Source organism: Ceratotherium simum, chromosome 2 (genome assembly GCF_057802395.1).
Source record: "Ceratotherium simum simum isolate JZ-2026a chromosome 2, ASM5780239v1, whole genome shotgun sequence".
In the NCBI taxonomy this organism is placed as follows: domain Eukaryota; kingdom Metazoa; phylum Chordata; class Mammalia; order Perissodactyla; family Rhinocerotidae; genus Ceratotherium; species Ceratotherium simum.
Genome location: NC_141901.1, coordinates 33,107,190 through 33,132,062, shown reverse-complemented (window position 1 = coordinate 33,132,062; position 24,873 = coordinate 33,107,190). Strand labels below are relative to the sequence as shown.

General features: G+C 40.7%; 1 protein-coding gene across 2 annotated transcripts; it reads left to right on the top strand.

Moving 5' to 3' along the window:
* Positions 1-1,537: 1,537 nt before the first annotated feature.
* On the top strand, positions 1,538-23,690 carry HSD17B7 (hydroxysteroid 17-beta dehydrogenase 7). Of its 2 annotated transcripts, XM_087440167.1 has the most exons (9): positions 1,538-1,626; positions 3,528-3,731; positions 7,321-7,413; positions 8,494-8,608; positions 11,492-11,686; positions 15,480-15,584; positions 16,325-16,381; positions 20,026-20,124; positions 22,569-23,690. In XM_087440167.1, the coding sequence occupies exons 1-9, from the start codon at positions 1,592-1,594 to the stop codon at positions 22,668-22,670; spliced, it is 1,005 nt and encodes a 334-aa protein (XP_087296293.1). In that variant the 5' UTR covers positions 1,538-1,591; the 3' UTR covers positions 22,671-23,690. The 2 variants fall into 2 exon arrangements, with proteins under 2 accessions (XP_087296293.1, XP_087296296.1); XM_087440170.1 differs by lacking the exon at positions 20,026-20,124.
* The last annotated feature ends 1,183 nt before the right edge of the window (positions 23,691-24,873 follow it).

The following is a 24,873-nucleotide window of genomic DNA, read 5'->3' as shown; positions in this document are numbered from 1 at the left end:
GAAGTCTTCCCACCTTCACTTTACTCACAGTTAGTCCTACACTGACTGTCATCCCAAGATTGTGGTGACGCTGAAACTCCAACCTGGGCCCTCCTCCTTCTTTGTAGAAATGAGTTATTCATAGGATAGCCACACAACTCTGTGTCACCACTCTTATCCCTTTTACATGTCACCTCTGAGCTCTATGACACTTTAAAAGGAGTCTTTGGGTCTATACTCTAAAGACTGGGGTTAATTTTATTCCAGAAATTTCAGAAAATATTGTTAAATTGTGATCTCTTTAAGAATAGTTGAAAGTGGGATAAAGGTAGAAGCTGAGTTCCACCCAAACAATAACAAAGAAATTCGATTATTTAGGAGCCTAATGTTCAAATAATCATATTTATTCTTTTGATCTAATTTTATTGGTATAAATGATTACTAAATTACTTGATATAAAATTTATCAACACCTCTAGGATATTCAAAAGCCAATATAGATTATCTCAGTCTCACAGCTTTCGGAGAACATTGCTGTTCATAGATAATTAAAACTTCGAAAGAGGCCGTGAAGTAAAGTATGTTCTGTAGAGTTTGACACATGATGTGCCGCGTTCATTACTGTGGACCCGGACTGGTGTTGGTGGCGTTGTTACCAGTTCACGATAACTACAGAAACCTAAGCATTAGAAACTTTTACTGCAATGTGGCAGAGTATTCTTATGAGTTGAGTCTAATAAAAAATTGGGGCTTGTATTTTGTATGCCTTTTGCTTTCTGTTTCATTTTTCTACTAATTCATTTTTATTGTATTTTCCAAAATACAATACCCATGTGGGATGGCTTGGAATAACAAAACGGCTCGTTTACCACAAAGAGTTTGAGACACACTCAAATACGAGGTTAGAGTACAAGAGCCATTACGTCCTACGTGAGATTCTCTGACGCCGTATTTCCCTTCCAAAACCATTCCAAGTTTTGAAAATTGATTCTGCGTAAAATTCTTAATAAAACCAATGTTCATGTTCTCAAAGATGATTTTTTAGAGGAAGAGGAGGTCTGGGACCAGAAGCTGGGCTGTAAAGTGACAGTGCCCGGATCTACACGTCCAGGCGGAGTGGAAAACAGAGCAGATGATAATCCCCAAACTTCAGCTCCTAGATCCAAACCTTTCTTCTAAAATAAGGAGCTCTGGTGCAAATATCCTGAGGCCTTCCTGCGATGAAGCATCCATCTGAAGCGCCTGGGCGTCCATTCTGTGTGTGCCATTAATCCCGTACCCAACCACGACAACCGGCAGGCGCCCGGGAAGGCTGGTGAGCAGCCGGCGGGACACCTTCGCCGCGGACTGCTTGGCAGAGCCGGCATCGGCTCGGGCCTCTGCGTCACGCTGCCCCGCCCCTCGGCCTACCTCACCCCACCCCGGCCACGGCGCGGCGAGCGGACGGCGGGCTGCGATTGGAGGGCCCGACTCGGAGTCGATGACGCAAGGGGAGGCGGGGCCTCACCGGGCCCTGATTGGAGGGCGGGCGCGTGGGCGCGGCGGGAGGTCTTGGGGCTTCTGAAAGCTGTGGCGTGTCCTTGCCTTACCGCTCGGCTTTGGGGCGCGCCACGATGCGGAAGGTGGTTTTGATCACCGGGGCGAGCAGGTGAGGCCTCTCGTGATCGCGGCGGCGGGAGATCGGGGGTCCGAGGGAGCAGAAAGAACGGGGCCAGGACGACCTGCCACGGACAGACCCCCAGAGCGCCCACCCGTGACCTTGCCCCGGGGACTCGGGCCAGACCCCGTCCCGCTGTTCCCTGGGTGCCCCACTGAGCGAGGTACGGGGCGTGCCGGGCCCTTGAGGTACTCGGTAACTGGCGTTTTGAATTAAACCTGACAGTGAAAAGAAAAGCTAGAGCGCCAGTGAGAGAGGAGTGTCGTAGTGATGATCCTGTCGAGATCCAGGAGAAAGGGCGCTTTCCACGCGGACCCTGCCCCGTCTTATCTTTGACTTTCTCTTCAGTTATCTTCCATGCCTGGCAGTTTAATTGTGACCGTGTGGCCATGTCTTGTACTCCCGGTGTTTTATCTGTGCAAGACTTTCACCCTCTGATAAATTTCAACATTCATGAGCATGAGAACAGTGGAGCAAAAAATCGTATTCCATCTAGCACAGTGCTAGACACCTGGCACATTCTCTTCAGAAACTCGGAGAAAAGTAACCTTTTCCTGTTAAGGCGTGAGGGGAGTGCAAATAACCGTTACTGCCAGTTCATAATTATTCCGGGGTTGCTCATTTGGACTCAGCATTTTCTGTTGCCTATTTAGCTTCTTATTTGCACTTCCCTGAAGAATGTGTGGAGGATGAAACTAATCAAACCATTTGTCTACTTGTTGCATGTGGAGTTTTTGAGGGATTAAGACAAAGGATATGATAAATGTCATTTAAAATTAGTCCACTTTCAGTTATCTAGCCACATCCATGTTAACTGAGGCAGCGTGGTAGGTGTCTATGACTGGCAGTTTTTAAGTGTGTCTTCTCCTGAGTGACTTTAACAGCTTCCTATGTTGAAGTTTCTTAAATAAGTCAGAATTGGTTTTGTTCGTTTCTTTTACATATATTGTTATATGTGCAATTGTATGTTTATAGTAATGGCCTACTATTCTCAAGTGAGCATCAATTGACATAAATATATTTGATGCTCTGTGGGCAGGGCCAACAGATTACTGATGGTGCTAGGCTCTTTTTGGTGTTCTGACTCTTTGCCTGGAATCAACTTAAGTCTTGGAACAGAATTTATTTACCTAGGTTTTCGTTGCTATCAGCCAAGCTGGTCTGACTGCTGTCCTGTCTACAGTGCAGTTTCACTTTCTGAAGTAGTTTATCTTTGACTCTCATATTCACCCGTGCTTCTCTTTCCTGGTGTTCATCTTATATTTCTTCTTCCGACCTTCTACTTAATCGTGTTGAGTTCTTTCTCTTCCTCTTGGTTATTTGATCATAGTAGTTGAGAGGGGCTTGTACCTCCTGCCATGTTACTGATGCCTCTTCTCGAAAGATTCATCCTATTCCTTGTCAGGAGTTTCTGGTGCTTCTGGTAGTGACAGTGATACCAACAGATAGCAGAGCCCTTGCCCTTGAGGAACTTGGACAGCAGAGTAAAATGTGCACTCAGGGAACAGCTAATAAGATGCTCTTTTTGACACCTGCTGGTGATGTATTGACTCACTTTCATGAGTGGTATAATAAGTACATAATGAAAACCACTGGCAGGATGAACTCTGCATTGGAAGAAATGCTAAAGGACAGCTCGTATCTGCATTCCAGTTTTTTGTGTATTGAGCTATGGCAGCGTGAAAGAAACACAAACCGGAGAGTGTCCTGAGCAAGTGGCTATTCGAGTGGGGGTTCCCCCCTTCTTTAAATAATTTTTGAGTCTTTTCTGTCTTCCTGGGCTCCTGATTGGAGCGCAAGTTGGTAGAATCAGTTTTCTGAACCAGAGAGAAATGGCTCTATTTGGCACCATCTCGATTAATGCATGTGCTGTGTCTGAATTGTCCTCTCAGTGGCGTTGGCCTAGCCCTCTGCAGGCGGTTGCTGGAGGCAGACGATGAGCTTCACCTGTGTTTGGCGTGCAGGAACATGGGCAAAGCGGAAGCTGTTCGTGCTGCTCTGCTGGCCTCTTACCCCACCAGTGAGGTCACCACCGTGCAGGTGGATGTCAGCAACCTGCAGTCGGTGCTCCGGGCCTCCAAGGAGCTCAAGCAAAGGTAAACCTCTTGTAGATGGGTTTTCTTTCATGTGATTGCACAACACAAGAGTTAACAAAATGAGAAAGGATAGGAAAACCTAAAAAGAAACAGGTGCAGTGTAAGAAAACGATATGCTGAGGAAATCTGTATAGAGTGACCCATTACGTTTCAGTACCACGTTTTCATTCTCAATAATAATCATGATTATTTCGTGAAGATTGATTTATAAGTACACTTTGATGTGTGTTCAATTGTAATGCCTTCCATTGATATAACTCCTTTGATATTTGAATGCACTTTTTGCATCTTTCCTCCACAAAACAACTTCATTAAGTAGATCGGGCAGGTACTAACATTTAACAAGTGAAGAAACTGAGACACCCAAATAAGAGTAATATTGATATTGGTTGGGTTGGTCTTAGGACCCAGGTTTCTGCTTTGCTTCCTCAGGGATTTTTTTTTTCCCTAGGCCAGAAAAGATTTGTTCACACCTGCACGGTAATTGTCATGTAATAGACATTTGATAAATATTTAGTAAGTGAAGGAGTAGAGTCCTTGGATATATAACTCCCCAGAAAGTATACACAAAAGTTACATGTAGGTGCACGATGCATTTTTCTGGAGAGAGAGAGCATGCTTTTTTTTTTTTTTAATTCTAAGAGGAGTTTATGATCAAAAAGTCAAGAACCCTGCATTAGTCCATGCTGAGCCCTAGGGATATCTGAAATAATTAATTTTCAAATTAATTTAATCATTTAATTAATAAACAATTAGTTAAATTTTTGTAATTGAGGCCCTTAAGAAACAAGAGCTGCTTTATTTCCTTGCACAGTAAAATGAAGTGCAGTAGAAACAAGGAAGGCCTTCTTGGTAAAGGCATTTCCTGAAGACTAAAACTTGGCATGTTCTTTATGTTTGTCGGTAGCCATTTGCATTTCCCTTTTCCAGATGCACAAGTTACAAAGCAAAAATTGGTATCCTTCACCCCCAGCTCTTTTCATTGCAACCTTAGCCCTTTGTGAATGTGGTTTCTCTCTCCTCCACTGCTGAGCTCCGCCATATCATCTTTCTAAAAAACTGGGCAGAGGGGCCAGCCAGGTGGCGCAAGCGGTTAAGTGCACGCAGTCCGCTGCGGCAACCCAGGGCTCGCCGGTTCGGATCCCGGGCATGCACCGACACACTGCTTGTCAAGCCATGCTGTGGCGGCATCCCATATAAAGTGGAGGAAGACGGGCATACATGTTAGCCCAGGGCCAGTCTTCCTCAGCAAAAAAAAAAAAAAAAAGAGGAGGATTGGCAGATGTTAGCACAGGGCTGATCTCCTCACAAAAAAAAAAAACCGGGGAGATTTTCTAAGTTCCACATCCCCTGCTCCTCCATAACTTAGAGTCTCCGAATCTGTGAAACTGCACAGTAAACATCCTTACTGAGTTAAAAACCCTGGAATCAGGACAGAAGTTATGAGTTTCAAATCATGCTTGCAGGCATTCTTTCTCCCAACTTTCTTAGCCAGCTGGCTGTCTTCCCTGTTTTGTGTAGATTTGGTATATTTCCTGTTTTTAGCATCCTCAGTTAATGATAGCCCATTCCAATCCAGTTGACTTTGGAGATTGAAAGTTGTAACATTCATAGTATTGACTATTCTCAATTGCCTTCAAAAGTTCAAGATATTCAGTATTCGCAAACTTAGTAATTTAGCCCAAATTTAAGGCACTGAACCTGTGGGGTAAAAGGGAGCTCTAAGGAATTAAGTGAGTTTTCCCAGCTGCCTGTCAGCGTTTTAGTGCAGCTTTGATGTATTTATTTAATCTTAAAAACAGCTCTCTTTGAGGGGCCTGCCTGATGGCTTAGCTGTTAACTGCGCACGCTCTGCTTTGATGGCCCAGGGTTTGCAGGTTCGAATCCCGGGCGTGCACTGATGCACTGCTTGTCAGGCCATGCTGTGGGGCGTCCCATATAAAATAGAGGAAGATGGGCACTGATGTTAGCCAGGGCCAATCTTCCTCAGCAGAAAGAGGAGGATTGGCATAGGATGTTAGCTCAGGGCTAATCTTCCTCACACAAAAAAACCAGCTCTCTTTGAGGTGGATGGTATTATCCAAATTTGGGAAATGATGGTTGTAGTGATATTCACAAATTTGGGAATATGGGACAGTGTTCAGATAGATCTCTTGCTTATGTCAAGGATCTCCTGCACTTAGGCCCAAATGGATATCTTTGAGTATAGACCTGAAGTAAGTTAGAGCCAAAGACAGCTTGAGAAGAATCCCTTCCAGTCAGCTAAAGCAGCACCGTTCCTGACCCCTGGTCTTTCCATCTGTAATCCTCTGTTCTATTAGATATGTGCAGGTGAAAACTAATAAGAAATAGTGGTTCTGTTTTATCCAGAATAGAGCAGTTGTGTCATTTAATCTTTGAAAGTAGTAAGTATACCATTTTACTGAAGCCAGACCTTAATTTGGTGTTCTGGTACCATTTACACTCTTTGCTAAGCATTTTGTCTTCATTCGTAGTAAAATTGTTGATATACTTAGATGAAAGTTTGCAAATTAGATGGTGGAACAACCAACGATAGATGGACCTGCACTGTCCTTGCGGCACTTACATGGGTGACTTGATGGTATCAATATCAGCACTTTAAACAGTCAGTTTAGTAATTCGAGTCATTTGGCTGTCAATTACTTGTAGGATGATCAAGAAAGGTTTGTGTGTGAACTGTATTGGTAACCATGTATGTATTTTAAGGTCCTAGCCTTAGTAGCTATGGCCCATATTGTCCTGGGCTATTACAGAGGACACAGAATCAGTGTGGTGCATAGAATTCTAGGAGGTATTCTGAATATTCATGGTGTCTGTGAGTATCACGAGAGCAGGCTCTACTTGTCTTGGACCTAGTTCGAAAGGAATATACTTAGATTAAGGCTTATGTAGGTTTAAAAATGAAAAAGCTTTCTCAAGTCAGCATTTCACAATTCTTTCCATGACAAGTGTCCTGGAGAGAGCCCAGCGAGAATACCTCACACCCGTTCAGCTTGCATAATCTCAGTGTATTCTTGTGAGCCTTCATCATTTTATGGTACAGAGCACCTGGCCATGAACAAGGAAAGGTTGCCACATGAATCTTCTGCTTTAGTAGATAGCTTGGCATTTGGATTCCTGCATTGATGGATCAGATTAGTTGAATATGAATGTTATATGAATTTTACTTATCAATAGGGAAGATATGAACCTTAAAAAAAAAAAAAGGCAAAAAACTTTCTTAAGACTAGAAGGAGAGTGGGTTTAATAGACAGAGGGTTACCGCAGTGCATGATTTGGCAGACTAAGCTGGAAGGAGTATTGATCAGAGATTTAACTTCAAAGCTGGTTATAGCACCCCAAGTTCTGTTTGAAGCTGCCATCAAAAAAAACAATACTCGGATATTTACTGTGGCTAAAGGAAAACTGTTGAGAAAGAAGTAGTGTAACACTGACGTGTTATGCATTCTCTTCAGCTTGCTGTAGACACCTTTTTGGTTCAGAAAGCATTTGCTGTCCTTCCTGGACCTTCTTTATTCCAGTCACTCTAGAGATAACTAACAATCTTGTCTTGCTGTTTTATTTGCAGGTTTCAGAGATTAGACTGTCTATATCTAAATGCTGGGATCATGCCTAATCCACAGCTGAATATCAAAGCCGTTTTCTCTGGCCTCTTTTCAAGGTAATTTCCATTTTCTAGATGAACTGATTAGAAGGAAAAAGATGGTGTTTGTTTTCTGCCTAGTTTTGCCCTCAGTATGTTAAGTTGGCAGGATGAGGGGGTGTTAAGAAGAACGGAGACAGAAAGGAAGTGTTGCAACCACGTCATGAAAGAAAAGCATTCATCTTTTGTGGGGAATGCTGCAAGTCTTGGTTCTTACGGTGTTCTAGGTCTCCATGACATTCCAAGTGTTTGGATGTTTCAGAAGGTCAATTTGTGCTCTGCCTGAATGTGTCTGTTAGTGAGAACATTTCAGAATCAGGCAGAGTCATCAGTGAGACTCCAGTACCCAGGAAGGCTACTTTGGAAGCGTTTCCCAGCTGTATGTCAGGTGCTCTGACCAGTAGCCTGGGGAAATGCACAGATGGAAACATCTTCCTGGGAGAGTCTCAATACACATTAGTATAGTGGCTTCCAAAAATGTTTGACCGCAACCTACAGTAAGAAATAAATCTTATTTTGTGACCTAATAACTTGTTCATAAATAGATATTCTTGCTCTTACTGCATGCTCCCTACTGCACTGCTTTTGTATTCCTTCTCTTCGCTTAAACATACACACAATCCCACACTGGTCTTGACTTACGAAATTGATCTCACAGCAAATCACTGTATTAATATGTTCAGTGCTCCAAGAATTCCCAGTAAGAAAACAACCTGTTTCACTTTGGTCAGGGGTTAAACATCAGTTTGTGCAGGGGAGGACTTTTTCTCCTTGGCATAGCTATTATTCTCCCAGAGAAGTTTACTTGTAACGTGATTTGGAAAGAGGTAAAGAGAGTTCTATCAGCAGGTCTTTGAGAGACTTGGGTTCCTATTGGGAGTATGGGCTATAAGTATGTAAGTACTTCCGTGAATTGGGGGAAAGGAAGCATTTAATACTCACAATAATCCAGTCTGAGCAATGGGTATTTTTCTCCCTGTTATTACAGAATCAAGGAAAATGTGATTTGGGGGCTGGGGAGGGCAGCAAGAGTGTCTCTCCAGTATCTTCAACTAAAGAAGCTTTTACAAGTCATACAATTGTCTTCTGCTGTTTCAGAAAAGTGATTCATGTGTTCTCCACAGCTGAGGGACTGCTGACCCAGGATGACAAGGTCACTGCTGACGGGCTCCAGGAGGTGTTTGAAACAAATGTCTTTGGCCACTTTATCTTGGTAAGAAGACTTTGGGCTTAATAAGTCAATGTTTAGTGCCGTGATCCTCAAGGCTTGCATGGGTACATCACAGTGTTCTTTTGTTAAGCTCATTAGTTTATAGCTAGCATTAAATCTTTGAGTATTTAAATAGGGTGATCACTCTACTCTTTGAAAACATTACTTCCCTAAAGCAACCTATTGATATATTATTTTTTCTTTCAACATCAGCTACAGAGAGTGGAGAGAAAGCGAGAAAGAAACACACAAACACCCTCAGAAACTGTACAGAACTGAGAAAAAGTGCTCCAGTCCTGTTCTAAATGGTCTTTGAAACTGGGCTTGGGCTTGGCATCAGATAGGGTGGGGTAGCAGGCAAGCCGTTATTAAATAATAGTTCACAGTTACTCGTTTGTTATTTTGATTTCTGATTTCTGAAGCATCCATGCTTCTTGTCAAGATTCCAGGCATGCGTATCAAGTGAAGCAGGAGATGTGTAGCTTGTCTGGCCTGTTCTGTGTCTTGACTCAGGTTTAATCTCACATTTGAGCTGTAATATCTAGATTGAGTAATGCCCGACTGTGTTGCCAGTTGCTAATAATTCTTTGGTGCCGAAAGAACTCCTCCTGATGCTGAGTTTGCCTGCACAGAACCTGTATATCTTTGACACTTTTATATTCACGATCACTTTTCTTCACCTTAAGCCTGATTTCCCTCCAAATTGGAACTCCTTGAGGACTAGCCTATATTTATAATAAATTAAGATGTATGCAAACTTTGGAATATCATGAAATCATTAAAAGAAATGAGATAAATGTTTTGCACTTAATAGGATGGGCTCCAGTATTTTATATTAAGAAGAAATAGGAGTATGTTTAGTGTGATCTCATTTGTATAAACAAGCAGAAAAAGATATATCTTTACATGTTATATATACGTGTATGTAATATTTCTAGAATGATACAAATGGAATTGGGTGCCTTTGATGAACTGGGGTGCCAGGGTGTCAGAGATGAGTGGGAGATTCAGGTTTCATTCTATATCCTTTAGTACTTTTTTTTAAATGATATATTACTTTTTCAATGACAAAAGTTAATTAAAATATAAAGTCAGGATGTGATTGAATTCTCATCTGGTCTTTTTTTATAACTTTACAGGGATCCATTATCTAACATTTTCTTTATCGTTTAATAATCCTTTCTCCTTTGCCCTCTTTCTGAATTATTACATTAATTGGTAATGATAGAGAATAAGTTAATTATTACTATTAATAGTCTGTTAACTTGTCGATGAATCTAGTGTTTAGAAAATTAAGTTGTTAAGAAAATCAAGTGTTTGGGTAATCTGGGTTGGGGGAATGGCAGAGGAGAGTTGTGACCATAGGCACAGTTATCACAGGTATCCTGGTGACATGACTTATCCTTGTGTATCCTTATAGAGGTAGGCATGTCAGCAGGGGTTTTAGAGTTGACTTATCAAATAAAATAATAGGAAGGCTTATAATGTCTTCCATGGTCTTCAAATTAAGTTTAAAAATCTTACCACTTTTTATGGAACACAAACTTGGATTCTAGGTTCAGGTGTAAATGCATTATATAAGGGGATCCACCTGTGTTTTGATTATATGTGAAATGACCAAACTTTTAGGGTTGTTATAAAGAGTAGAGATAATTTCTGGAAGTCTAATGTCCTTTTTCAGTTCTAGTATCCCATCTAGGATGCCACATTACATTTAGTAGTCAACTCTCCTTAGGCTCCTCTTGGTTGTGACAGTTTCTCAGACTTTCCTTGTTTTTGATGACCTTGACAGTTTTGAGGATTACTGCTCAGGTATTTTGTAGACAGTCCCTCAATGGGGATTTGTCTGATGTTTTTCTCATGGTTAGAGTTGAGTAATGTGTTTTTGAGAGGAAGACCACAGAGGTGAACTACCTTTCCCATCACATCATATCACGTGTGTGTACTATCGATATGACTTATCAGTATTGCTGTTATCTCTGATCACTTGGCTTGAGGTGGTGTTTGTCAGGTTTTTCCATTATAAAGTTACTCTTTTTCTATCTCCCTTTACATACTGTACTCTTCAGAAGAGAGTTACTATGTATAGCCCACACTTAAGGAGTGCTCCTTGAGGATGGATTAGCTACATAAATTATTTGGAATTTTTCTGCAAGGGACCTATGTCTATTCTCCTCCATTTAATTCTTTATTCAATCATTTATTTATTGATCAATTATATCTCAAAGCTGAAAAAATCATTTATTATATCCATGAGGACTACAGATATGTATTTTCTACTTTGTGTTATAAATACTACTTTATTTTGTTGCTCAGAATATTTCAGTTTGGGCCATCGGGAGCTCTTTCAGTTGGATCCTGTATATCTTTGACATACCCTCATCATGATGGTTGTTTGTTTTGTTTGGAGCACGTCCTTTCTGACACTTCAGGATGTTTCAGGCTCATCTTGTGTATTTCCTGCTCCAGTCCTAGAATCAGCTGTTCTCTAAGATCTGATTCCTTTTATTGGAGAATGGTATTAGAAACCAAGATGTGGGTGCTCATTGCTGTTGAGGTAGCAGATGCTTCTAGTCCCTCTCAGCTCACAGAGCAAGGAGATATATATGTGGATGCTAACCCAAGTATAAATATCTATAAATATTTTTATATGTAACCATCCATGTCTTTATTAAGCTAAACATCAGTTCATACTGATGTCTCTAACTCTAATCCATTATCACATGGGTCATCCTAGCCTCCTCCCTTGCTTATCTGTATTGTCTCACTCTAACAGTGACACACCTGTTCAATTCCAGTGTACGTTTATAGTGGCTTCAAAATTGTTATCCTGTCCTCCCCCACTGCGTTTTGATACATTTTTTATTCCTTCTTTTGCTCATTCAGATTCAGGAACTGGAACCTCTCCTCTGTCAGAATGATGGTCCATCTCAGCTCATCTGGACGTCATCTCGCAATGCAAAGAAATCTAATTTCAGCCTTGAGGACTTCCAGCACAGCAAAGGCCAGGAGCCCTACAGCTCTTCCAAATATGCTATTGACCTTCTGAGTCTAGCTTTGAACAGAAATTTCAACCAGCGGGTGAGGCCTGTCTTAGTGATATGGAAATGGTGGGGCAGAGGTTTCTGAACTACAGTTGATTTCCTAGTAACATGGCTGGCTTTCTATTAACTGTTGTAGTTTAGAAGATACAATATTGTTTTTTGAGCAGGATTGCTGTGAGGACAAGATCAGGCGTGAAGAAGATTGATAGTTGGTGTATATGAGAGTTTTGGGGCAGAGATAATTAGCTCCTGACTTTTTAGGTAATAGGGGTTCATTCACCATTCTGTAGCTCTTCAAGAGCTATAATTTATGTAACAGAGTGGTGCTACTACCAATACCAATAACTACTGTTAAGCCCTTGCTGTGTTTTAGGTGCTGTACTCTGTATCTGGGTATGTCATTTAATGCCTTTCTCATCATAGTGAGGTAGGTCTGAGTATTCCCATTTTCATGTGAGGACACTAAAGTTTGGAGAATTACGTCTTTTACCCAGAAGTAACATAACTAGTAAACACTAGAGCTCAGAGTTGAGCCCAAGGCTGTCTGACTTCATAGCTGGGGCTTTTCCCACTAAACTACTCTGTCTCCCAGTGTTTTCATATCAGATGCTATAGGACAGTCAGTAGTTACAAAGCCTTCTGGTGATAGTGGTGATCTTTGGTAAGACTCCAGCGATCTGTCTCTGTGAGGACCCTGGGTTTAGAGGCAACCCTTGTCAGTCGTGCTGGCTCCTTGGGGCCTCTGTGGTCTGGAACGTGCTGCTTCTTTTTATGTCTCTCTTGCCCAGGTCTAAAATCTTAACTGAAAATCTCCACTCTTTCCAGTGGGCATCTTCCTTTGTTTGCATGGACTATGTTGGTTGAGTGTGGGACTGTGGAGAAATTTAATTCCACTAATAATTGCGAAAGACCTTTCATGTTTAGGGCACTGGGCCAGGCTTAGGAGCGAGGAGGAAGGAGACATCACAAGATGACCAAGAAACTGCCCTTAAGGAGCTTCTTTGATCATACGTTAGACGCAGCCATCTAAGCCTTATGTGATGGTCTGAACAACATGGTTTATTCTGGATTGGAGACCTTTATCAGATGGAATTCTCACTTGTGTGTTCTGGCTCTTAGAATCATGCCTCTTAGTGAAGAGGATGGTATATAAGTAGATGCTAAGAGCATACTCTCTAGAACTAGATTTCAATCCTGGCTCTGTCACTAGCTTTGTAACCTTGGGCAAATTACTTAATCTTCCTATGCCTCAGTTTCCTCATCTGTAAAATAGGGATAATAATAGTGCCTACCTCAAGGATTTGTTGGAGGATTGAATGAGGGGACTGATATGAAGCAGTCACAGTGGTTCTTTTTGCTCAGAATGTGTGCATTTGTGCATGTGTCTGCACACGTGTGTACATGTGGTATGAATGAGTGGGGTTGTGTGTGCTTGTGTGCATGCATACATGTGTGGGTGTGCATCCACATGCACATGTATTGGTTTTGTGGGTGTGTGCACATGTGTATGAATGTGATTGTATAGGTGGTGTGTATGCATATGCATGTCTGCATATGCATGTGGGCACGTGGTCTGCACATGTGTGTGTACATGCTTATATGTGTGTGTTGGCTGTTATTGTTATAATTATTATTATTATATTTGACCTTAGTGTGTTGGTCCAATTGTGAGCCTCCTTCTGAGGTTTTTTGAGATGTTTAAAAGCTTGTTGCAACTGCTTGTGCCCTGGAAGCTCCCATTTAGGGGCAACATCGGAGTGGAATAGCTTCTTTTTTCATAAAAAGCTCTGGGATTTTATTTAAGTCTCAATTGTCAAGTAAGGTTTGGGATTTCATCTTTTACAAAAAAGGGAGGTTTAGCTAATGCTACTGTTACTGAGCAATGGTCTCGCTCTGGTCGCTGCGATCTGAACCATTTAATCACAATGAATTAGAGATTGAGAAAGGAAGTTTAATTAGGTTAGCCAGCAAATCAGAGTACAGGTGACTAATATCTCAAAAACCCATCTTCAAGGATTACAGAATCTTGAGGCAGTTATATAGGGAAAATGGGCAGTAAGGAGGAGGTTCAGGGATGTTACTCTCCAGGCATGATGGGCTCCAGGCATCGCATTGTTCCATTCTTCTGTCAGCTGTGATGGATACCTTGTAGGTATGTTTACCGCCTGTGGTCAGCCTGTTCTTGGAGAGAAACTCATAGAACAGGGTTTTAATTTATCAAGCTATTGGGGAGTACATATGTAAGTGGAGCCATAAATCAGGAGAGCATGTGAATTTTTTAGAGTACATGCAGAGCAGTGAGTAGTCACACGGAGCAGGGGCTGGTGCTGTTTGATGTAACAAGGTGGCCTCACTTATGCTCACTTACACTACTGCTTCCTAAAATCTGTATGATTGGTTCTCAGCCCACGACTTTTCTTCCTTGGCTTTTATGAAGAGAGAAGCAGCTAAGAAAGAACTACATTGTTTTGAAGACTTGTATTACTGGAAATGTTGTTAGGTCCGTATAGGCTATCTGATAGTTGAATCATTCATTCATGACCCTTCACACGAGTCTTAGAGAAATACTCAGGATCGTCACAGTTCATTCCCTATAATTAAGGGCGTGGAGGGACTGCAGTCTTGGGTAAGATTGCCTCCTTGTTTGTTTCTTTTGTTGCTCAACGTCAGAAAGTCATTGTGTTGGAAACCCTGGATTTTAGTTCACAGATGTCTTCATTTAGGGCTGAATAGTCTCTAGTTGTTCCTAGCTAGTTACCAGAATAAGAAATTTTCCTTAGCTGTCTTTGGAGCAAAATATTACTTTCTTGGGAAGAATTTTTGGTCTATAAGGATGATGAGTCCAGGCTCTTGCCTTTTTTCAGAGGACTGTTGGTAAATCCAGGGGTCTCTCAGGGACTGGATTATCTGTGCCAGGTCTGCCACTCCTCTGCAGCCCTGAATAAAGGAAGAAAACTTGCTAGCTTCTCTTGCTTAGGGTGCTCTCTGTCCACTGAACTGTCTGTGTTACACTGGCACTTCTTATTTTTCATTTAAAAGAAAAAAGAAGATTAAAAGTAATAAAAGTACGAGGTAAAATGGTCAATATCAAGATAAAGTAAAATATAGTAAAAATTAAACTAAATAAATTGGTAAAACAAATCCCAGTGCTCCAACGATTACTGAAGACCACATGGGGCCCTTTCTATTAACATACACTCTGTGTTAATTGGGGCTCTCTTTATAGGACAGATCTTTCTGAAATGATGAGTCCTAGGCTAGGCACTTGATTTAGAGATATTCAGGTGGAGGCTGTTTGTGGAAGAACCACACACAGCTTTTCGTTCCTCTCTGATGCCGGGAGCTAGAGGTATGGGTCTTATGTACCTGCAGGGCAACAGACACATACTTTAGGTTTAGCTGTCTGTATTTACTAGATCAGACACTTCTTGAAGGCAAAGACTGTGCCGTATATGTCTTTTTTATCTTAAGTGCTTATTATGATTGATAAACTGATCTTCAATTAAGCCAATAACATGGAAAACTCGGATAACCAGGTCCGACTTTTCTCCTCCAGCTTTAAGCTTGGTTATTCTTTGTACTGTAAGTTTCTTCAGAATAGAGACTTTGTCTTACTAATTTTTACATCCTGCGGGCCTCTCCTAATGAGTTCTCAGTACATGATTCTTAAACTGAAATGGTTCATCCAGCTTCAAGGACAACTCAGAGCATAAATCCTTCATGCTTCCTGGCTCATTTGTGTATCTCTTTTGTTAGCTAGCATATAGTCAATAGCTGAGTCAATATACGCTGAATTAATATCTTATTGCTACCTGTCTCTGTGCTCCCAGGGTCTGTATTCCAGTGTGTTGTGCCCAGGTACGATGTTGACCAATCTGACATATGGAGTTCTACCTCCCTTTATATGGACGCTGCTGTTGCCATTCATATGGCTGGTAAGTGGTAAACATTTCTTTTCTTAGTTTACTTAAGCTGTTCGATTTGGGACCAAAAAGATGTGTTTCAGGGCTGGGAAGTGATTTAAGAAATTGAACCTGAAAATGACAGAACACCATTTCACTCGAGATTTTTGAAGTTAGTTAATAAGTAACTTCTGCTTCGTGCTACGCAATATTCCCACTGCACCACCATCTGAGTGTCCACTTCTCTTTAAGGGAATGTTTCTTTGATCATGCGCCAAAGAGCCCAAGAGTTCTATGATTATATAATTTTGGGAACTGTGTTAAGCAATATTAAATTGGATTTCTCTCAGCTTTTAATGTGGTCATGTGTTCCAGCAGTTCCCAAGAAGGAGGTGATTGTACACTGTATGACCTTAGAACTATGTTTTTGCTTCTCTGTTTTGTCTTGTGTTTTGAGCAACTTGCAGGACCAGTGTTCCCCCAGCACACATTAGGCAGTGTTCCTCCCTTGTAGAGCTCAGGGAAAAGTGTCCCTCCATTAGGGCAGGTATTGAAAAACGATGAGAAGGAAATATGCCTTCACGTTAGCAGTGGTTGACTTGGAGTGATGGAGATGAAGCGGTACTGCTTTTGGAAACGTCTTTATTGTTCGATACATACAGAAATATTCTCTGCTGAGAAACGCAGGTTATCTCTGTAGTAAATGAATGAATGATGCTTTTGTGACTCTAGTCTCAACCACCACAAAATGACTGTTGTTTTCTCTTCGTCAGCTGCGCTTTTTCGCAAACGCTTTCACTCTGACAACGCACAATGGAACGGAAGCCATGGTATGTTTCTAGAGGTTCAATGGCTTGCACGATCACTTAGCAGATGTAAACTGTAAGTTCACTGGTAGTAGGAACAATCTCAACAGAAAAGATAAGAGAACAAGCTTTGAGCAATCAAGCTCCTGTTTAGGACTAAGGGGGACCATAAGGCTGAGTGTAGAGCCTTAGGAGTGAAGTTTGAGTTTAGTATCTGCTGTGGCACTGGCTGCCACAGTTGTGGAGACAGCGCTCCTGTAGAAGCAAGATCCATCAGCCGCTGGAGGAGAGCAGAGCAGTAGAGTACCACAGGGACAGGCAAAGCAAGAATGGTGGCTGGGCAATCAGTGTGAGATTTCCCACGGGGAAAGTGCATCTTGCGGGTCAAGAGTAGAGGCAATGAAGTCCAGCTCCATTTCCTTATATGAAAATTCCCTTTCCTCTGTTAATAGTAGAGGATCAAGTTGTTATTTTGTTAGGAAACCAGTGCATTTCCTTGAATCACACATGGCAAGTGGATTGCATGTTTCCTCATCAATGGCAGATGTTACTAATGGATCATAATACTCTTTTCTACTGTACGCAAATGATGTCTGTGACTATTTTCAACCCAAGACCCCAAAGGCATCCTCTGCTAATGGATCAGAATTGTTATACAAGATGGAACTTATTTGTCCTTTGTTCTTTATACCATCTGGTTGAAATCCCATTTATTAGAGTCAGTTCTTCGTGTGTTTGTCTTCCTCACTCCACTTAGCTCCTTCAGGATTTATGCTATGCATCTTGAAAACTTGAGAGACTAGTACTGTTGTGCTTATACTTAGTAGATTCTTAAATCTTGGCTGAATTGCAATTAACTAAGGAAAACCTTAAGGGAATTGGCTTGACACTCCTGTTTTGGTAAACATTGCAGAAATAAATGCATTTCTTGTAGGGACAGAAGTTGATTGTAGAAGCAAGTGCTTTCAAACTAATTTTAATTAGTTTTTAATATATTTGCCAAACCATTAGAAATAATGAATAGTCCTTTCGGAATTACTCGTTCTGCACATCTACAACACTGCAAATCAAGTCTAGAGATCAAGTATAAATTGAGTGTCACTGGTATGGGGAATAGTTAGAAGAAAAATCTCCAGTTATTAAGGAGCTCCGAGTCATGTTTAGAAAAAAGAATGAATACAGAAAATAGGCAAGAAATAAAACATTCTGTCAGCAGGTGGTGGACACTCTAGGAGCAACCAGAAAGGGGGATCAGTGGGGACTGGACCAGTTGGAGCAGGCTTTGCTTACCAAGTAGGGCTTGATCTGGGCCCTGAAGGGTGTGTTGGATTTGGGTAGGACAGGCAGCGTGATCCCAATGTCACTGTGTAAAAAATTTGTTGTGACCCTGATGTAATTTCCTAAAATATGGGTGGGTAGGAGACTATCCCTTTAATTACCACCTAGTGATGGTTGTAGATGCTGGTAGATATGGATGAGGATTTGAGCATACCACATGTGTAGCAAGAGTCTCTTCAATCTTGGAATACATTTTGTCTCCTTAAATGGGCTAAGCTTGAGTGGCTTAAAGCACAGTGGTTAAGAGTGTGGGTTCTAGAATTCTGTTCAAATCCCAGTTCTCCAATTCCCGGCTATGAACCCATGGGACATTTTTTCACTCGTCTGAGCATTCTATTATCTGTAAAATAGGAATTTTAGGAGTACACGATAGAAGGCTTATTGTAAAGGATTCAGTATATTTCAGTGTTCAAGATTTTAAAGAAAACTATCTTAATGAAAATAGTATAGTTCTGGTATGTGAATTGACAGATCAGTGGAATAGAATAGAAAGTTTAGAATAGGCCCATAGCATTCAGGGATTTAATATATGATAATGATAGCATTCCAAATTAGTGGGGAAAAGATGGGTTATTCGGCAAATGTTGCCAAACAATAGAATAGCGTCTTCACACCTTACAACCAAATAAAATCCTAGATAAATTAAAAGATTTATACATAAAAGTTAAAATATATAATTACTAGAAGAAAATATGAGGAAATTTTTAAATAATCTGAGTGTGGAGCCTTAGATACTCCAATTTACCGTACAAGAAAAGACTAAAAATTTTGGTTAAATAAAAGTAAAAACATTTGCATGACAAAATCCTCATTATAAATATACTCCAAAGACTAAGCACAAAGTGGAAGAAAAGTACCTGCCACTCATATCGTAGATAAAGGGTTTATTTTCTTAATAGTTCAGAAGCGTCAACAAATCAAAAAAAACAATAACCTCTTAGAACAAGGGCCAAAGGACGTGAACAGAGTTTTTAAACTGTTTTAATCATATGAAAAGATGCCCTCTTACTTCTACTAAGAGAAATACGAATTAAAACTACAAAACTGTTTTTCAACTCCAATTAGCAAAGATTAGAAAGTTTAATAAGACACTGATTGGCAAGGATAAGGGAAACGAGGGTGCTCGTTTAGAATAGAATCCACTCTTCTATTGCTGGGGGAGAGTAGATTGATATAGCCTTTGTCAAGGACTCTTTGGCGAGATCATTCAGAATAATAAATATGTATACCCTTAACCCAGCAATTCCATCTGTAGTAGTTATCTTATAGATGTACTCATATTTATATAAAATGATGTATTCATCATTCATCACAGTGTGGTTTGTAATAGCAAAGACTGGAAACAAGCTATATGTCCATCAATTGGAAACCGATTGTATAAATTATGGTACATCATGAAATGGAATACTGTGCTACTTTAAAAAAGGATGAAACAGGCCTACATACATGATTTGAAAATATCTCCAGGGCCTATTGTTCAAGTGAAAAACGCAAAGTGTGGAATAGCATGTATATTTTTGCTTTCGTTTGAGTAAGAGAAAAGGATATATGTGTTTTTAAGCAAATAGATTTTTTGTATTTGTGTGAGGAAGATCAGCCCTGAGCTAACATCCATGCCAATCCTCCTCCTTTTTTCCCCTTTTTCTCCCGAAAGCCCCAGTAGATAGTTGTATGTCATAGTTGCACATCCTTCTAGTTGCTGTATGTGGGACGCCGCCTCAGCATGGCCAGACAAGCCGTGCGTCGGTGCACGCCTGGGGTTCCAAGCCCGGGCCGCCAGTAGCGGAGCACGCGCACTTAACCGCTAAGCCACGGGGCTGGCCCCGCGAATAGATTTTCTTTGGAAGAATACATAAGGTACTAGTAAGAGTACTTGCTTCCAGAAAGGAGAAGTAGGTGGCTGGAAAATTGGGAAGGGAGGAAGACTAGCTTTTCACCACGTATATCTTTTGAATGTTGTACCTATGCATGCTTATCTATTAAAATGAAATATTACATAAATGACTTGTAGTTTACTGTGGCATGAATTGAGTATCAACTCAGATAGTCTATACGCCGTGAACTTTGATTTGGGGATTAAGGGAAGAGATGGCTAACATATGAGAGTTATTTTGCTTTAAATAAATTTTCAAAGGGTATGTAAACAGGCTGCCTTACTTTCTTCCTTCAGATTACAGTATTGGTTCATGAAGATATCACAATTAGCTGATGATATTGAAGAGGATTTTTAGAATTTGTTTGGAGGTCTGTTAAGCACTTATTGTAAATCCCACCAGCCTCGCTCACCTTGGGCAGAACAAAGAAATCATTGACACCCTCTTCCTTTCCAGATATGGCTTTTCCATCAAAAGCCCGAGTCTCTTGATCCTTTGGCCAAATATCTGAGTAACACCACTGGCTTTGGAAGCAATTATGTAACAACCCAAAAGGTAAATCTGTTTACATTGTTACATGGAAGAGGTTTACTGCCAGGCTGCTGAGCCAGTCCTGGGGTTGCTGACCAGCCCGAGCAGCTTCCCAGCTTCTCTTCCCCGAGTCTTCCCTCGCTTGTGCGGGCATCACGCTGGCCTGTTTTCATTTCTGTCCGCTGTCTCCTGCCTCTGAGCCTTTGCACATCACCTGCTCTTACCCTTCTTCTTTCAACTGATTGATTTCTACTATTTATTCTTAAGATCTCAGCTTGTATCTCAGCCTTCTCTGACCCTTTAGACTGGGGCAGGTGCCTCCATTATAGGCCTTCTTGACATCTTATACCTTTCCTGCATAGTATTCAGTCAACGTCGGGCTCCCTTGTCCAAATATAAGCTGTGAGAAGGAGGGTTATACCTCCCTTTCCTAGTGTGTTGCCTTGCACATAGTAGGTACTCAATTAAGGTGTTGCAAGATGGATGAAATATAAAGTGTGTTTCTGAGTGAAGTTAACTGCCCTTTGAGTCTTCAGTTCCACTTGTAACTATTATTAGCTTTAAGAGATTGGTGTTTTGGAGAGGTGGGGGATGGATATAGGAAAAGAATCAGTGCTGTGTTTTTTAGACTCTGTATAATCTTGTAAAAAGAATCAAACAAAGAGTTACATGTTAGAAAATGAGAAAATTTATTTTGAACCTGTAAGAATTAATTTTGTTGTATTTTTGTCATGAGTAAGGTTTATTTCAGCCTCCCATTTTTCACTGCCTAGCTTATTGTGAGGAGTCATTGGCATAAAATAAAATTAGGTTGAGGCAAATAAGTTATCTCAGGAAAGTCAAATAATTGGCAGTGATCTTGTGTAAATGTTAGTGGCTTGACGTCTAAGGGGAACCATGTTCCCTGCTTCCCATGGTATCTGTTTACTAAAAACGAGCCTGTGAACCTCCAGTGTTTCCTGAAATATGTTTGTGGGATACTAGTTCCTTGAGAAGATTTGCAAAAAGCAGTTCGTCCATCAAGTAAATTCGAGAAGTGCTTCATATTTTATATTCCCCTCTTTCAGAGACGTGCACAATGCACATTAGCCTAGTAAAGGCTTTTTTGAGAAGTTGATACAGTTAAGAAGTACGTATGAAATGTTTAATCCTGGCATTTCCAAATTGTTCTTGACTATATGACTTTTTTTCCCTTCATGTTTTACATAACACTTAATAACATCGCGAAGAGCTCTATTGTAAATTAATAAGCTTACTTTTAGACCCTTAGAGTTTAACTTACTATTAATCTTGAGGGAATGATTTGTTTACCAAAGGGAGAAAATGTTTAATTCTATAAACCAAAGTATTTTATTAGCATTTTATGGAAATGCATTGAAGAAAATGTTTTAACCTTTGATTAATTTGGGGAAGTCAGCTTATCCTCTGTTAAAAGGTTGGGTTGAACTAAAGGGATCTCTCATACCTCTTCCAGTTCCAATATAGAAAAGCTCTTAACGTGACTGAATGAATGTAAATGCTATTTCTAAAATGTTATACAGTTTTCTTTAATTTTTAGCCTCTTAGCTTTGTGAAGAAAGACCTCTTTTGAAGTTTTGGCTCTGTGTTGACTTGAAAAGAGATATCACTTTATTTTATAGGGGTTGAAAGTTTTCTTCTACGTACAGTGTGTCAGTTAAAATTAGATTTTCTACGTGAAACAGAAGAATGTAAAATAACAATGGATTAAACAAGATAGAAGCTTAGATTTCTCACATGTGAAAGCAGTTTGGAGAGAGGCAGCCTTGGGCTGGCCTGGCAGCTCCGCAAGTTGTCGGGTACCCAGGTTCCTTCCGTCACCCCTCTGCCATCCCTAAAGTGTGGCCCTCATCCTTAAGGCTCAAGAGAGCAGTATGGAAGAAGGGAGGAAGAAGGGAAGGCCCCATTCCTTTTAAAGAGACTCCTAGATAGGACCCACAACAGTTCTGCTTACATCTCATTGGCCAGAACACAGTCACATGGTGCCCACTAACTTCACTGGAGGCTGGAAATGTAGTCTTTCATCTGGAGGGCAGTGAGCCTAGCTAAAATCAGGGCTCTTTTACTAAAGAAGGAGGTGAGTAGCAGTTGGAATAAAAAAAAAAAACCTTGATTTTCCTCTTTTGTCCTGTCATATCACAGTTGGTTGGTGTCTTCTGTTACTGGGTATGTAGCTGTTAGGGGAGACAGCAAAACTCAGATCTTTCAGTCTTGCCATTTAAGGGAAGCATCAGTAGAGTTGGTAAGTGTTGGAGTTTGGACTGAGAGTTATAGGTCCTCAGGATCTCCGAGTTTCCTAAAAGTCCCCACATGGCTGTCACCACAGCCCTTTCCAACCGGCCATTTTGGTTTTTTTCAGTTCTCTTACATATGTTGAATGCATTCCTTTTACACAAATACTGTTAGTTTCATTTTTCCTTTCTAGTGATCCCTATCTGCTTCTTTTCCAGATGGACCTGGATGAAGACACTGCTGAAAATTTTTACCAAAAGTTACTGGAACTGGAAAAGCATATTAAGGACACCGTTCAAAAAACAGATAACCAGAGCTAACAATGACATGCTCTGAAACATTGCATACCTTCTGTGCATTCTGGAGCACATGGGTTTCTGTTGAGTTGGGTGATGTGCATTTGTGGTAAACTATGAACCATAATTGTCTCTTTTCCTTCCTTTCAGAATTATCTCTAAGACTGTGTATGTGTGCATGTGTGTGTGCACATGAGAAAATAGATTGATAAAGTAAAGTAACAGTTAGATGGTCTCCAGAATGGTGTCACATCAAAATTGTGCTAGAGGTACCCAACAGAGTACCTGTTTATTTGTTCTGCCCGCTGGAGCCCGAAGTGCACTTTATGGGATGAGATGAGGACCAGGCACACGCTGGTTCTCCTTTCGGCCTTCCCCAGCAGGGCGAAGTACTGGCCACTCTCTAAGTGGTAATCTTAGCTTTGTTCCTTTTCTTGTGAACAATTTCCCTAGGTCTTGTACTTTATTTCTTCCTCCAAATGCTGCTTCTGACAATCCTAATACAGATGTCTGTGTAGTTAGTCACAGGAACAAAAGTATATGTGTATTTAGGGGGCTGGCCTGGTGGCATAGCGGTTAAGTTTGCGTACTCTGCTTTGGCGGCCCAGGGTTCACAGGTTTGGATCCTGGACGTGGACCTACACACCGCTTGTCAAGCCATGCTGTGGCAGCATTGCATATAAAGTAGAGGAAGATGGGCACAGATGTTAGCCAAGGGCCAATCTTCCTCAGCAAAAAAGAGGAGGATTAGCATTGGATGTTAGCTCAGGGCTGATCTTCCTCAAAAAAAAAAAAAAAAGTATATATGTATTTGGGCCACCATTGGCCCAATTATTGAATTGAATTATTTCTGTCCTTGTTTTAAAAGCGTCTTTTATTGATATTGAGGTAGTCCCTGTTAATATTGGGCCTGACCTTTAATACTATTTACACATTTGTTCATTACTCACCAACCCGTTTTCATGATCATATTTTAATGGATGTAATCTTACAGCAAAAAATGATTTACTCACATTGTTTCAATAAAATTTTCCAATTGAATAATTGCTGGTGGGATATCTGCTGGTATCAGTAGTGTGTTCATAGCAGCATTATTCACAATAGCCAAGACTTGGAAGCAACCTAAGTGCCCATCAAGGGACAAATGGATAAAGAAGATGTGGTATATATACACAATGGAATACCACTCAGCCATAAGAAACAATGAAATCCAGCCATTTGTGACAACATGGATGGACATTGAGGGTATAATGCAAAGTGAAATAAGTCAGAGGGAGAAGGTCAAATACTGTATGATTTCCTTCATTAAGTAGTAGATAATAACAACAACAAACAAACACATAGAGACAGAGATTGGATTGGTGGTTACCAGAGGGGAAGGGGGGAGGGAGGAGGGCGAAAGGGATAATTCGGCACATGTGTGTGGTGATGGGTTGTAATTAGTATTTGGGTGGTGAACATGATGTAATCTATGCAGAAATAGAAGTATAATGATGTACACCTGAAATTATACAATGTTATAAACCAATGTGACTGCAATAAACAAAAAATTTAAAAAAAAAAAGAAGCAGTTAGGGCTTAGTTTGCATTATATGAAGACAAAAGGCAAAAATGCCTAGATGTTTTTACCCTAAATATAACCAACACAACACGTAGAATATAATAGAGTAAAATTTTGAATGAGTTCATAAAAGTGAAAAACTTTGTGTAAATTTAATTTCTGTACACTTTAAATTTTTAGTTACAATTTCTCTAATTTTGTTGCTCAAGATATTTTTATTAAAGTTAAACATTCTTTGCGTGAAAATGAGGGCTGAACACTAGTGGACACTCTCCGCTGTCTCTGAGCAAGAAGGATGAGGCTGGAGAGCAGAAAGCAGAGCTGGTGTTTGCTCTTCCGTTCGCTCCCATTGCACGTTTGGAAGAAGCACTTGATGGTGAATCTCAAGTTCCTCATCTGTAGAGTAGAGTAATTATCTTTCTGCTTCCTCTGATTATGGGTATGGAGTGATCATGTAATAATATACGTGAATGAGTAAAGATCATTTTTTGAGAATGATGACAAGAGAGTTTTTATTAGAGATTGATAAGCCAGAATGTCATGGTTCAAATGCCACAGTAGGAGGCACTGAGTGACCATGTCCCATCTGACCAAGAGCTGGTTCTGTTTCCCGAGTGTTGACTCTTCACCCAGGAGGCAGCATGAGGTCAAGCAGGAGGGTGGTGG

Bases quoted from the DNA above. Each gene is read 5' to 3' on its own strand.
- HSD17B7 (XM_087440167.1), top strand. From the start codon at position 1,592: ATGCGGAAGGTGGTTTTGATCACCGGGGCGAGCAG. The intron at 15,585-16,324 runs GTAAGTGGTAAA...TCTCTTCGTCAG, and splicing joins TGTTGCCATTCATATGGCTG to CTGCGCTTTTTCGCAAACGC. The intron at 20,125-22,568 runs GTAAATCTGTTT...CTTCTTTTCCAG, and splicing joins ATTATGTAACAACCCAAAAG to ATGGACCTGGATGAAGACAC.